This window comes from Pagrus pagrus (genome assembly GCF_965226575.1).
Source record: "Pagrus pagrus genome assembly, chromosome: 14".
Lineage (NCBI taxonomy): Eukaryota > Metazoa > Chordata > Actinopteri > Spariformes > Sparidae > Pagrus > Pagrus pagrus.
In genome coordinates, this window is record NC_140198.1 from 15,552,104 (window position 1) to 15,564,695 (window position 12,592).

Sequence of the window (12,592 nt, forward strand, 5' to 3'; positions counted from 1 at the left end):
ATAACCCTGCTGGAAAGGGGGATGACGTGATTTAAATGGGCATCCTGGGGAGGAGATTACACCATTTGCTAATTTCCTAATGATAAAACTGTGTCTGGACCGCAGAAAGACAGGAAATGCACGGACTGAGAGATAAGTGATGCAGGGATATTAGATGAGACATTAGGCAGCACCAGGTCAGCCACGGGCCACCCTGGCTCTCAGTTTTATTAAATGTAAACAGGTAAAATTAGCTCCTGAAAGGTATGATCTGGGACATTATTGATATATCACATGTATCTGCTTGCGGCTGTGTGTTGCTATGCTGCCATGTTTAAACTATGTTTTTAAAATTAAAAAGCAGCGCTGCACCTTGGGTGACTATCTTTCATTAACAACAAAATTACATTAACACTCAGCCAAAGCGAAACACTTTCAGACGGATTTTGGTTGCTTTGAGCTTTTTTTTAATTATTATTCTGCTGTGTCATCTCAGCAATTACATGTTCAATGGCCTAAGTCCAAAACCAAGATGAAGAACTTACAGTGAATGAGGAAAGACACTGAAAGTATTGGAGGTAAAACAGAGGCCACAAAACAGAAGAGTAGCTGTTCTGGCCTTGTGTAGTGTGGACGGTGGCTGCCACCCAATGGACAAAAGGTTCATGTGCTCAGCTGTGCATACTCGGCCTAGGCATATGATAATTTAATTGAGGCCCAGAATAAATGTAAGGGCACATTTTAAGTTCTTTCTTTCTCTTGAGAAGTGACCTGCAGTAGTACTGAGCCTATAAATAGCAAAAAAGCAAATGTTCAATGAGACAATTAGATTTAGTGAGACTACACCAGTCAGACAGACTCACGTGTAATTGGCGAGGCATATATTATTCAGCCTAATGCAAACTATCTGATGATACTGTAATCAGAAACCATATAATGATAATAAAAAAAACTTAAAGGGACAGCAGACAGAGGAAGAGCAGGTGTTCAACTGATACCAACTCTGAATAGTAAGTTTATGATCAATAACACACAGTAGTACTACAGTTACACACATCGACACTGGTTGCCTGGTAACCTCATGGTAATGACAGGTTGTCCAGGAAGTTGCTGCACCCAGCCAGGAGATAGTCCAGCACATTGAACCCACAACTAGATACCAAAAGACAGATAGAGCTAGAACATGTTAATTAGTGAGTTTTAGAGATCCTTAAGAGAGTTAAACTAGTAATATCCTGCTTCTAGTGTTTATGCTAAGCTAAGCTAAAAGTCACCTGGCTGTAGCTTCATTTTTAGCAGACACATAAGAGAGCAGTAGTTAACTTCACATCGAACACTTGAATAAGAAAGCGATTAAGCATATTCGCCAAAAGGTTAAATTATTTTACAGCTTATAAACTCAGCCAATATGTAAAACATGCATCACATATGGTTCAAACTGTGTTGCAGAGCTCCAGATCCAGAATCCACATCTTATTATAACCACCTATAAATAGTGCTGTTGCTTCTAGGTCACGCTCACATGCACATTTTCTGCTTTTAAAAAATGGCCTGTCTTATAATGATCGGGATCAGTTGAATGTAGGACAAAGCAAAGTGAATGAAGAGGTTTTTTTTTCTGGCTGATTACACATTAATTCCCGCAGTCTCATGTAATTCCAATTGCTATAAGGTAAAAGTACTAGATGGAGGGAGAGACGATGTGACAAGCACACATAAGCACATATCAAGGTCACACCTACTGTTTAACAGTGCACTTGACACCAATTTGATACCATTTCTGCTTTACTTAATATTTGATCACACTAATGGCCCTTTCCCAGACTCAGAACATGTAAACAAAGCATGAATCCTTGTGACATATCGTGACTATTTTTGACAAATATAACAATTGCAGTATGGTTCAGGATTAGTGGGAGTGACCATTTTTGCATCACAATATTCATTTTAACTTAAAAAACTTTTGAAACCACAATGATGTGACATTTGCTGGAGTCTGTACCAAACAAACATGTTTTCTTACATCTGCAGAACAATATTTGTAGGTCAGAACTTCTCTGCAGCACCACATTAATTCATTACAATGCTGTTTTGTCACAAATTCTACTTTAACTAAAGTTTGATTTGTATTCTCGTCCCAGTGCCTACTGTCGTAACATTTTCTGGTTACACAGCAGACTGACACACATGGTTCTCAAAACAGGTGTGCCTCAAGGAATGACCGGTAAAGCTGGTATTGTTCGCATATATGTTGTCACTGCTGTAAGACTGTCAATGTCAGGGGTTTCTACATACCAGCCTTGTACAGTGCACCTGTGACATCTTAATGCCTGAACAACAAGCCAAGTATGGCTCAACACTATGGGTCAAGCACTGAACTTTCACAACAAGCTGAACAAATCTGATCCTGGTCACAGTCTCAAGCAATACTCAGCAACTTTAAGAGTCAGTCAGATTATGAATTCACCACACTTATAGAATGTAATTCTGAACAAATCTGTATCTGACAATTAGCTCACTGTGGTGCTTTCAAATGAACAGTCTATATATTATTTGATTTCAGGTATTAGAATGATAATTCAGGTATTAGACTGATATTTCTAATACCTGAAATACCTGATAATAATTAGAGTAAGTAAGGGCAAGATTACCATACTGTGTTTTTTTTTCTTAATTTTCAAGGTTCAGTGATATCATTTTCAGTTTTAAATAGGGATCAACTGATATGATTTTTTCAGGGCAAATACAGATACTGATTATGTATCATTAATGAGACCAATAGCTGATATTTGCAACTAATATACAGTATAATTGCAGTAAAAATGAAAATCTTAGTGACAAAATTTAGAATAACCAGTAAAGAAATGGAAGTTAGTACCATTTACTCAAATATTTCCATTTTCTGCTACTTTACAGTTCGACTCCACTATATTTAGGAGCCAAATATTGTACTATTTACTCCACCATATTCATTTGATTTCTTTGGTTCGGTTACTTCAGAGATTTAGATTATGCAGTGTTGATAGGCTATTACTTATGATGCGTAACTAATTAGATAGTGTTGTGGCTGGGACATAGACTGAGATCACAGAGTGGTGACTACAGACAAAGAGGCGGCTGCATCAGTGCCAAAGTAGCGCATTTTTAAATTAATTTATTCCATCAGAAGTCAGAGAAAAAAATACTAATCAGAAAAATTAGAAAAATCGCTAGTTTTAAACTGAAATTACTAAAGTGTGTTATTTACATGCAAGTCAAACCTTATAGTGTAACTAATATGTGGGGGGTTTTAATTATTACTGTCCATTCCATTTTGTTATAATTTTATGATAAGAAAATAAACTGTAGCGTATTTTTTATTTAAAAAAAAACAAAAAAAAAACTGTGAAGACATTACTGGGACATCTCAAAAAAGAGTCCCAGCCCTAACCTGACCCAAAGTTTATCCCACCCCCTTTCTAAACTGTATTACAACAAAACAAAACACTTCAGACCGCTCATATTCAGGTGTTTGTTGCACCGGCTAATAAAGAATTTAACTTGATGCTCCTCTACATGATTATCCGAGCGAAAAGAACTGAATGGGCTGCCAGCCAAGTCTTAAAAGACCATATGGCCATGGTCTGTGGTGGCGTTTGGGCCGTTGTTTCCTTCAGCGTCCTATTGTTTGGTGTCAAAGGACTGTGGGGGGGAGGGGGGATTATACACCAGAACACATTCTCTCTTTCAAAACACACACAAACACACTCCCCCATACGTACAAGCAGAATAGCACATTGCCAGTGTCATTAACAGTTCCGCCCATGATCCAGACACCCTTTAATCCCCTATATGTGGGCGTACAACCACATATTTAGAATAAATAAATATCAAGGCTCGCGTATAAAGTAATATTATGTGGTGATGTCTTTTACTCCATGCATACATGCATTTAACTAAGACTGATCCAGAAGCACCAGTACAATGCAAATTTGGGGAATCATTTCTCTAATTGGGAAAAGCGCTACAGGGAAGTCATAGCCAACAAAAAAGGACCATTTTGTAGATGTAAGCACTTACAGGTATGGAATTATGCGATGGAATTGAAGAAACGAAATCAGTAACTGTGAAATTTGTGTTTACAAGTTAGAATCAGTTAGTTAGAAGGCGGTTCAGGTGCTGGTTCAGAGCCAGTGCTTACTGTGGAACCAGTTCTTTGCATTCCAACAGCCGAAAAGACTCTCGGCCAGGAAAACTGGTTCCAGAGCAGCACCAACACTTGCCGCTCTAGTCTTATCGTGACCAAGAACCAACTAAAAATGCTTAAGACCACCATTTTCAAAAACCAGAACTAGTGTAGCGTGCTCTCACTTATGCATGGGAGGATAAAAAAAAGATTGTCTCTATGGACACCAAATCAAAGCAACAGTAGTCCGAGGACCAGTCATGTCTGAATGCCAATAAAGTCATGCAAAGCCAGACGCAACATTTGTAAAGAGTCAGTGTGGTCCACCATAGTTGTTAGATGTACTGTATACAGTGACTGAATGATGTGACTCTACAGTACCTGTGGAAAAGCAAACTGGTCCTTAAAAGGTTTTCAGGTTGAACCAACTCTGAACCAGCACTGACTCCAGAACCAGCACTTGGTTTGTTTTGGTTGAAAGGGGAATTCAGTGGACTTAGAATGATTCAACAGCACTACTTACATCAAAGACTTCTGTGTGCGGACCTTGAGTCGTCCTCAGCCAGCTGCGGTTCAACTCACTCAGCTCCAAAATCGTCTGCACCTTCAGCCGGACCGTCTCACCAGATTGACGGATCATCTCCACGATCTCGTCCCTGTTCTTGTTCTCCACATTGATGCCATTGATTTCCACCAGCCTGTCTCCTGGCACTAGGCCCAGAGCCCGTTCCTTGGTGCCAGCGCCCGGTTCGGCAAAGTGTACCACGCGCCGACACACTCCTCCATCAGGCTGCCTGTCGAGCATGGTGGTCCTCCGCAAAGAGAAGCCAAAGTCCCCAGTGTTGCGCCGCTGTAGCTCAAGCTCTCTCGGATCTGGAATCGGTGGAGCAACAAGCACAGGCAACTGTAGATCCGCGCCAGGGAAGGTCTTCTCCACTATCTCAGGAATGTGGACTGCACTGGTGCCTTTTGTGTAGGGGTGGAACTTCAGAGAAGATGTAGTCCAGCTCTTACCAGAAAGATTTGAAGCCTCTGTTGAATCGTCCTCTTTGATCTTCAGGGAAAATGACACGTGCCTCTGGGCTACCACAGAATTCAACTTGGCCAATTCCCCAAACTTCGCTGCTCTCTCCTTCACAGACCTGCGATGATGCTCCAGTTCATTCTCCTTCATGTTTTCACCAGAGGTGCTTGCACTTATTTGGTCCATATCCTTCTCCAGAGTGTTATGAAGGTGCTCAGCCTCCAGGTCTGTCAGGCTGAGCTCCATGTTGCCGGCCACCTTAATTGGGATAGGACTAGAGATCTCCAACCTGCTCCTGGAGTCCCTCTTGGAGCTCCCTCGATTGAGGTTGAAAAAGCCTCGGCGTATGCTCATCTCCTCCAGGCTTTTTAACTCTGCCTGAGACATACGCTCTTTCTTCTCTTTTTTGTCTTTCTTATCCTTCTTGCCCAAGTCCTTCTCCTTCTCCTTCTCCTTGTCTTTCTTAATAAGGTTAAACATGCTTGAACTTTTCTTCAGTCTGTAACCAGTTTGAATTGTTAAAAGGATGGTTTCATGGAGATGAATATAAGAGGTACCTGAGATTATCTACAGTAGGTACGTACCTATAATGTCATCTGTAGGGAAGAGGAAACAGAGGAGAAAGTTAAGGAAATATCTGCTGAGAAATTAGTTTGCATGCCGATTATTGGCCAATATTGATTGCTCATGCACATGTGTAATGACAAATACATTTTTTGCATCTTTTTTAAAATATGTTATATGATATTTAGAATGTGATACTGGTCTTTTTCCATACATCTTATGGTTGCAACACACAAAAAAAATACTGTATTGAATATCATGTCATAGCTCTTCTTCTCAGAGGTGGAAAGTAACTGAGTACATTTACTCAAGTACTGTTCTTTAATTTTGGGGTACTAGTTTATACTTCCACTCCGCTACATTTCGGAGGTAAATATTGTACTTTCTACTGGACTGATTTAACAGTTTTAGTTACTTGTTACTTTTAATGTGAAGATTTGTGGGGTTTTTAACCTTTTTTGGACTTCTGACATCTTACAAAATGCAGTGTAGCTGGGGACACATTTGAGATGTCTATGAGTTGATAACACCTCCAACCGATAGTGATTTTTCCCTTTAAACATGGTTTCATTGCAATAAAATGTTGAAATGATCCAATATAAATCCAAAAATCAAAGATAAGATAAAAGTCAGAAAGACTTGAAGACATTATCAGGTTCATCATTTTATTTAGGGTTACTAATCAAAAACATGTTTACTTGCTTTAATTCAAAAAACGCATCAGTTTTCTCATACAGCCTCTGTCTCTGTTTTAGCTCCTGTGTCCTTAAGACCCTCCTCCCGAAAACCCACTCTGTTCTGATTGGTCAGCTCACACACGTCTGAGCCAGCACCGCTCATCATGTCTCCAGGTGGCTCTGTCGTGTTTTCAGCTTCCAGTTAGCTTCACTTCTACCCTGAGTATTGGCATAAATCATGTAAATATGTGGCACGGTGACATAGTGTGATATCAGGAAGTCACAGGATTAAAGGCGGGACTACTGACGAGGTATCAGGCACTTCAGTAGCAGTGTTTTCTGTGGGAGAGAGGAGTTCCTGCTGGCGTGGACTTTAGTCTTTTTAACTTTCAAAACCTTTTCCACGCCGAAGAACTTAGGTATGTCTTCTTTAAAACAGGTCTGTATACCATTGTTTTTTTCCAGCAGCTAAAACAGTAACATGCTGATCACACATTGATGCTACAGTATTAATACATTTTGTGTAATTAATCATAATATATCAAAGCTGCACTTTGACTTTTATAAACTGACTTCAATTTGCTGCTAATACTTATGTACTTTTACTCAAGTAGGATTGTTATGCAGGACATTTACTTGTAATTGAGTGCTTCCACATCGCTCTATTGGTACTTTTACATGATTCAAGGTTCTATATACTTCTCCCACCACTGCCTCTCTTCTTTTGCAGTTTAATAGTCATTTTTAAACAAAATCAAAATAATTCACATCAGAGGAAAGTTACTGTGTCAGCTGTGTTTTTGGGAATTGACAGCTCCCATTGATGCATTAGGCCGCAGACACAACAAAGGAAATGGCCTACAAACATCTGTATAGATTTGGGATTTATTCCCTCAAATACACTGGCACGTGTCTGTGCCATGATACATTAGAAGTTGCCCTACTTACAGACACTGTTTGGAGGTGCTTTGACCTCATCTGTCTTGCTGTCATGTCAGCATCACCATTAGAGTGATAGTGAACATGAGGTTTTTGCCCTACACATGCATGATAGCCGGTGTGTGAACCAACAAACAGTAGATTCGCACTTAATCCACATCTAATCACATGTCCTGAGCTCAGAGATGTGAAACAGCAATTACAATCACCTCACAGCACTTTGCAATTCTGTAAACACATTCACCTGGTGACTTTTGACAGGAAATGAGAAAACATTCTTGGTGTTTTTTAGCTTTAATGCTTTTACTGTACTCATGGTAAGCTACAGCTAGGTTGTAGCTGCGACTAGTCCACAGCTTGGCCGTAATGCTCTCCCTTTAAGCTGCTTTGCCCTCATTCTCTAGCACCGGTGGCCTTAGGGAACACTTTCAGTAGAGACTGGAAACATGTCATTCATATTAAATAACGAAGTAAACCCAGTTAGCAGATATGACACTGACCTACCTGTGACTGCCCGCTGATGAGCGCCTTGATGTCCTGCTTGAAGTTTGCAGCATTTTTGGAATTGACAGTAGGTGCGAGAAATGCACTTGTGGTGCCTTCAAATGCTTCCCGTAAGCTCCGACTTTCGATATTCTAGGCGTACTTAATGATGCAACCAATGTTGAATGGTCGTTTTAATTTGAAAAAAGTGCATTTAGTTGTAATTTGTTTAACTAAAAGACGAAAAGAGAAAAATACAAATAAAATTGGAACGTACTTGGGTCGTCAAACCGTAGCTACTAGCAAACTGGATAATTCCAACAGGACGTGAAGGCAGCACAAGTGTAAACCGGACAGCAGTGACCCCTCCTGGTACTTTTAATAAATGGAGCACTGGATGTGCAGGTACAGCACAGGCTAAAGTAAATACTGCCAGGCTGCTGCTGCCCATTTCTGCTTATCAGGACTCACCTTTGAACTCAACACACAAAAACATCATCATCATTTTTCTGTATTTAGAGATTTGATGAGATATGGTAAGATATGTTTTAAATCTTTTTAAATGTGATAGGCCCAATACACACCATGTTGCCCTAGTTTGTGCCTTTGAGACTTCTCACATCAAACTCAAACTCTCAATTCTCAAATGTGAGCTCTTGAACACTTGATATATTATGGGACATATATCATGCAGGACAGCAAATGTACAGGAAGCCTACTGTACAGGTTACACTCCATTGACTTTGTCTGTATTTGTTAGAGATATTGTACCTTAATGCATTGCTACTAAAAGGGCAAACAATTAGGTGTGGCCCCAGAGGACCTACCCTGGTAATTAGTCTCCAGTGATGTCCCTCGGTGGTGATGTTGCATTGTGGGTAATGTAGGCACCAGGTTTAGAAAAGGAAGAAGGTTAAAGGTGCAATATGTAAAAATTTTAGTAGAAAACATTCAGGAAATAACAAAATGTGAAGAAATAACAGCTTTGACATAATGACATCTGTGTTGCAGAGATATCTACTGATGTTAGCATGCTAACCAGCTAACCCTGGGCCTGTCCTGGTCGAAAGCCCCTGTGCTGGCGCTAAACACCAGCACTTCCCTGGTGCTCCGACGTCCCAGTCCGGTTCGCTAGCTGCACGGTTATATGAGCTAACTAGCTAATGGTAGCTACAGTTAGCAGCAGTTAGCGATTACTCTAGTGATATGCAGCCCCCCGTTTGCTATGAGTATGAATTCGACATGTGACTAATTCTTACATATTGCACCATCTAATAAATAACTAAATAAAAAGGCGATACCTCTGGTTCTGCTGTATTGATTTTGATCATTTGTTTATATGCTGTCCATAATAACACCTGGCTCCTACATTACCCAGAATGCAACTTAGCCACTGAAGTTCTTTTTTTACATAGGATCCTTTATGGCCCTCGTTTCTTCAACAAGGGTAGTGTAAGTATAGGAGTAAGTGGAGGTACGAATAAATCACAGCGACTACATTGATTTGACTATATTTACAAACACATTTTCATAAAATGTTGCACTACAGTAATATCAGCGATCCCCTCTACAGTACACCTAATAAACCAAGAATGGTAAACTGCAAATGTCTCCAAATCATTCAAAAATTCGTTTTTCTGAGAACAGAATCAAATACACTGAATCTATGCAGTTTCATCTTGAAAAAAATTCAATTTCAATCAATTGAGAAGTACATGTGCATTCATAGATAGAATATCCTGTATATGACATCAATTTTGACATCATTTACAGCCATGATTTTTTGCCTCTTCCTGTTTTGGCCATGTTGTGCAGTTTAGTCTTTGTGCGCTCCTTCTCATCCGGATTCCTCTTCGAAGTGCACTCCAGCGTAGAGTCCGTCTCAAAGGAGATGGCCGAGCCCTGGTTCGGCACTCTGCGGATCTTGTCCCGGGACATGGGAGAGGTGGTCTGCAGGACGACCCTGCCGCGTAAAGAGTGCTTGAGCTCAAGCAACAGTGGGTTGTTGTCCGAGTATAATTCCACCTGCCGCATGGGGTCTCTATTTGACTTACAGCATATGCAGCATGCAGAGAACAAGACTCTGAAAATGTATATCCAGCCTAGATAATGCAGCTCCACAATGTTCAGGATGAAGCAGCCTAGACTGACACTGAACATGAAGTTGAGGAAGATGGTCTTCTCTGTCGCTCGAGACACGAAGCAGTCGGTTCTGTTTGGACAGGGGTAAGTTTCACAGCGGAAAAGGTGTGGAACTTCAAATCCAAATAGGTAATACTGCCCAATGAGGAAGATTATCTCCATGATGGAGCGCAGCAGGACATGTATGATGTAGATAAGCAGTACTTGGCTGGAGAGCTCGGTAGGGTCCTTTCCTACCTCTCTTGTTTCCTCATCCAGCTGGCTCCTCTCCTCACACTCTTCTCCCCGAACACACCACTCCTCATTGTTATAGGCTGGGTTATAAGAACCGCCAGCTTCCATCGTTGTCTCTTCTCCTCCTATGTGTTTGTCCCTTTCAAGTGAAGGCGAGGACCTGGGTACCACTTCAACCTTCTTGACCTCTACCTTTTCATTCTTGGTGATTTTCTGCAAGACGTAGACAATGTAGAAGATAGAAGGCGTGGAGACAAGGACGATCTGAAAGACCCAAAAGCGCAAGTGTGAGACAGGAGCAAAGGTGTCATAGCAGACGTTATTGCATCCAGGCTGTAGGGTGTTGCAGGTAAACTTGGACTGCTCGTCGCTGTAGACAGCATCCCCCACCAGGGCCACGAGCAAGATGCGGAAGATAAGCAGCATCGTCAGCCATATCTTGCCGATGACTGTGGAATGGTTTTGAACCTCGGTTAGGAAGCGGCCAAGAATGGACCAGTCTCCCATTTCTGTGGGAACACAACAGTTAAAACACAACTTAAACTGAAGTGGTTGTTCATACATGCTGCACTCCTACGGATAAAAAATATGACTCTCACCAAGGAAGCAGGTGCATGAAACCAAAAGTATTTGCACATGAAGCCTACAACTTTAAAATATTATCCAGATTCAAATACTGACCTAGAAAAATCCCTCATAAATATACAGTAAATTTCATAAAATAGCTTTCTCAGTGTGTTACTGCTTCATGATAGAATGTCACAATCTGGCATGACCTTAAAGGAAGAGTTCCCCAAAAATTAATTTTGTCATTATCTACTCACCCCTGTGTTCCGTAGTCCACAAAACATTTCTGGAGCTTCACAGCAAAACAGTATTGCAGCATATTTGTAAACAACTGAATTAGCTGGGGACTTGTTTAGAAACTAAGTTGAAAAAAAGCTAAATAGCTTATAGGTGCGTGACCTATTCAGGATCTTGGGGCTTCCAAAAAGACAATATTTACACCCTCTATGAGCAGTCAAGCCTATGCACCCAATTCAGAAGGGCAGAGCGCTAATGCTTTAAGCTTAGAAGGTACAGCAAAGATTCCATCCTGAAAAGGGGTTGCTTTAAAAAAAATTAAAACAAGTCCCCATCTATGGTAGTTGATTACGAGAATAGGGCAACGCTGTTTTGCTGTGAAGGCCCAGAAACATTTTGTGGACTACAAAACTACTTTTTCATCCACATGGGAGTGAGTAGATAATGACTGAATTTTCATGTTTTGGTGAGCTGTTCCTTTAAGTACTTTTGTTTTTTTCAAAAGGATAAACTTCTTGAGTCATAATCAAGCATTATTTTATCACATATACACTGCATTAAGCTGTAAATGACTTGCATTTTCTCATTCACTCAAAAGTGTACCTACTCAGTGAGACTATTGCCAGTAACAGAAAATTCTCTTTCACAAATTAACTCTCAAAGTATTATATAAACTCTACTCCTAATTCATTGTGAGATTAATCATAAAATGTACCATATAAGAAATTAAAACAAGCTAAAATGTAATCAACTTCTGTGGTGTTCATTCTGTTATCCTGTCCGGTAGGAGCTTACCTTTGGAGAGTCTTCCTTATCCAAAGCTGGAAAAATATCAGAGGAAGCAATCTGCATAACTGTATTTTCAAGTGGAGCCCGTTGCTGGATGTTATCGTGTCTTTTGAGCTGGATGAGGGGAGAATGGGCTGACCACACATATTCCCCAACTCTAACTGAAACGTTCATTGCACTGTATGTGAATAAAGGCTTTCAATGTACAGTGGGACAAAGATTGGAAAGTACAATGGGGGCACCTTTACTGAACAGCCATTCGCGGGCGAGCAGAGTTCAAAGAACCTACTGGAAAGAGTGTGCACAATACTGTTTCAAGCATGGATATTTGTCCACTTCAATTTTAGAGCTGAAATACAAGTTCCCAGGAAGATTTTCATACTTTGGTCTTGGTGGATACATTGAAAATGCAATGTGAAGAATCCCTACAGCACTGTGAATCAATTTTCACATCACTTTCGATGAAAGTTTTCAGAATGACCAGCAATTTTTCACTTTGTAAAAAACCTTTTGCTGTTGTGGAGCAAGGAATTTACCATAACTCTTATTCATAAGCGTACCTTTTTCCCACCCTCGACTGAAAAATATCAAATACTGAGCAAAATAGCAGGAAATTCCTCTTTGAAAAATCTCATAAAGAAATTTTAATATTTAATAGAAGCTCTTTCAGTGGTTGTACACATAAGGGATATTACAAGTATGAGCTGGAGTGACCAAAATAATGTTTTTTGTGTTCAGATTTGAATTTCATTCAAAGTTAGTAGTCTGTGGTGGGGTTTTTTTCGTCCTTTG

The 12,592-nt window shown here is 40.3% G+C and overlaps 2 protein-coding genes across 2 annotated transcripts in view; both read right to left on the reverse strand.

Annotated features, from left to right (window-relative positions):
- The window catches only part of LOC311269888 (unconventional myosin-XVIIIa-like), a 74,655-nt gene extending 66,721 nt beyond the window's left edge, over nucleotides 1–7,934 (reverse strand). Inside the window, exons 1-2 of the mRNA XM_084374397.1 lie at nucleotides 7,853–7,934; nucleotides 4,668–5,764 (exon numbers count right to left, since the gene is read on the reverse strand). Of these exons, the coding sequence (XP_084230523.1) occupies nucleotides 4,668–5,648 (981 nt within the window). The 5' untranslated portion in view covers nucleotides 5,649–5,764; nucleotides 7,853–7,934. The remainder of the gene's footprint in view (nucleotides 1–4,667; nucleotides 5,765–7,852) is intronic.
- Nucleotides 7,935–9,470: 1,536 nt separating this feature from the next.
- LOC311269945 (gap junction delta-2 protein-like) lies at nucleotides 9,471–11,904 on the reverse strand. The gene is made up of 2 exons (XM_084374509.1): nucleotides 11,807–11,904; nucleotides 9,471–10,716 (listed from the first exon to the last, which is right to left on the reverse strand). The coding sequence occupies exon 2, from the start codon at nucleotides 10,712–10,714 to the stop codon at nucleotides 9,599–9,601; it is 1,116 nt and encodes a 371-aa protein (XP_084230635.1). The 5' UTR covers nucleotides 10,715–10,716; nucleotides 11,807–11,904; the 3' UTR covers nucleotides 9,471–9,598.
- Between the last annotated feature and the right edge of the window lie 688 nt (nucleotides 11,905–12,592).

Coding starts and splice junctions, on each gene's coding strand:
- LOC311269945 (XM_084374509.1), bottom strand. CDS start 10,714: ATGGGAGACTGGTCCATTCTTGGCCGCTTCCTAACCGAGGTTCAAAAC.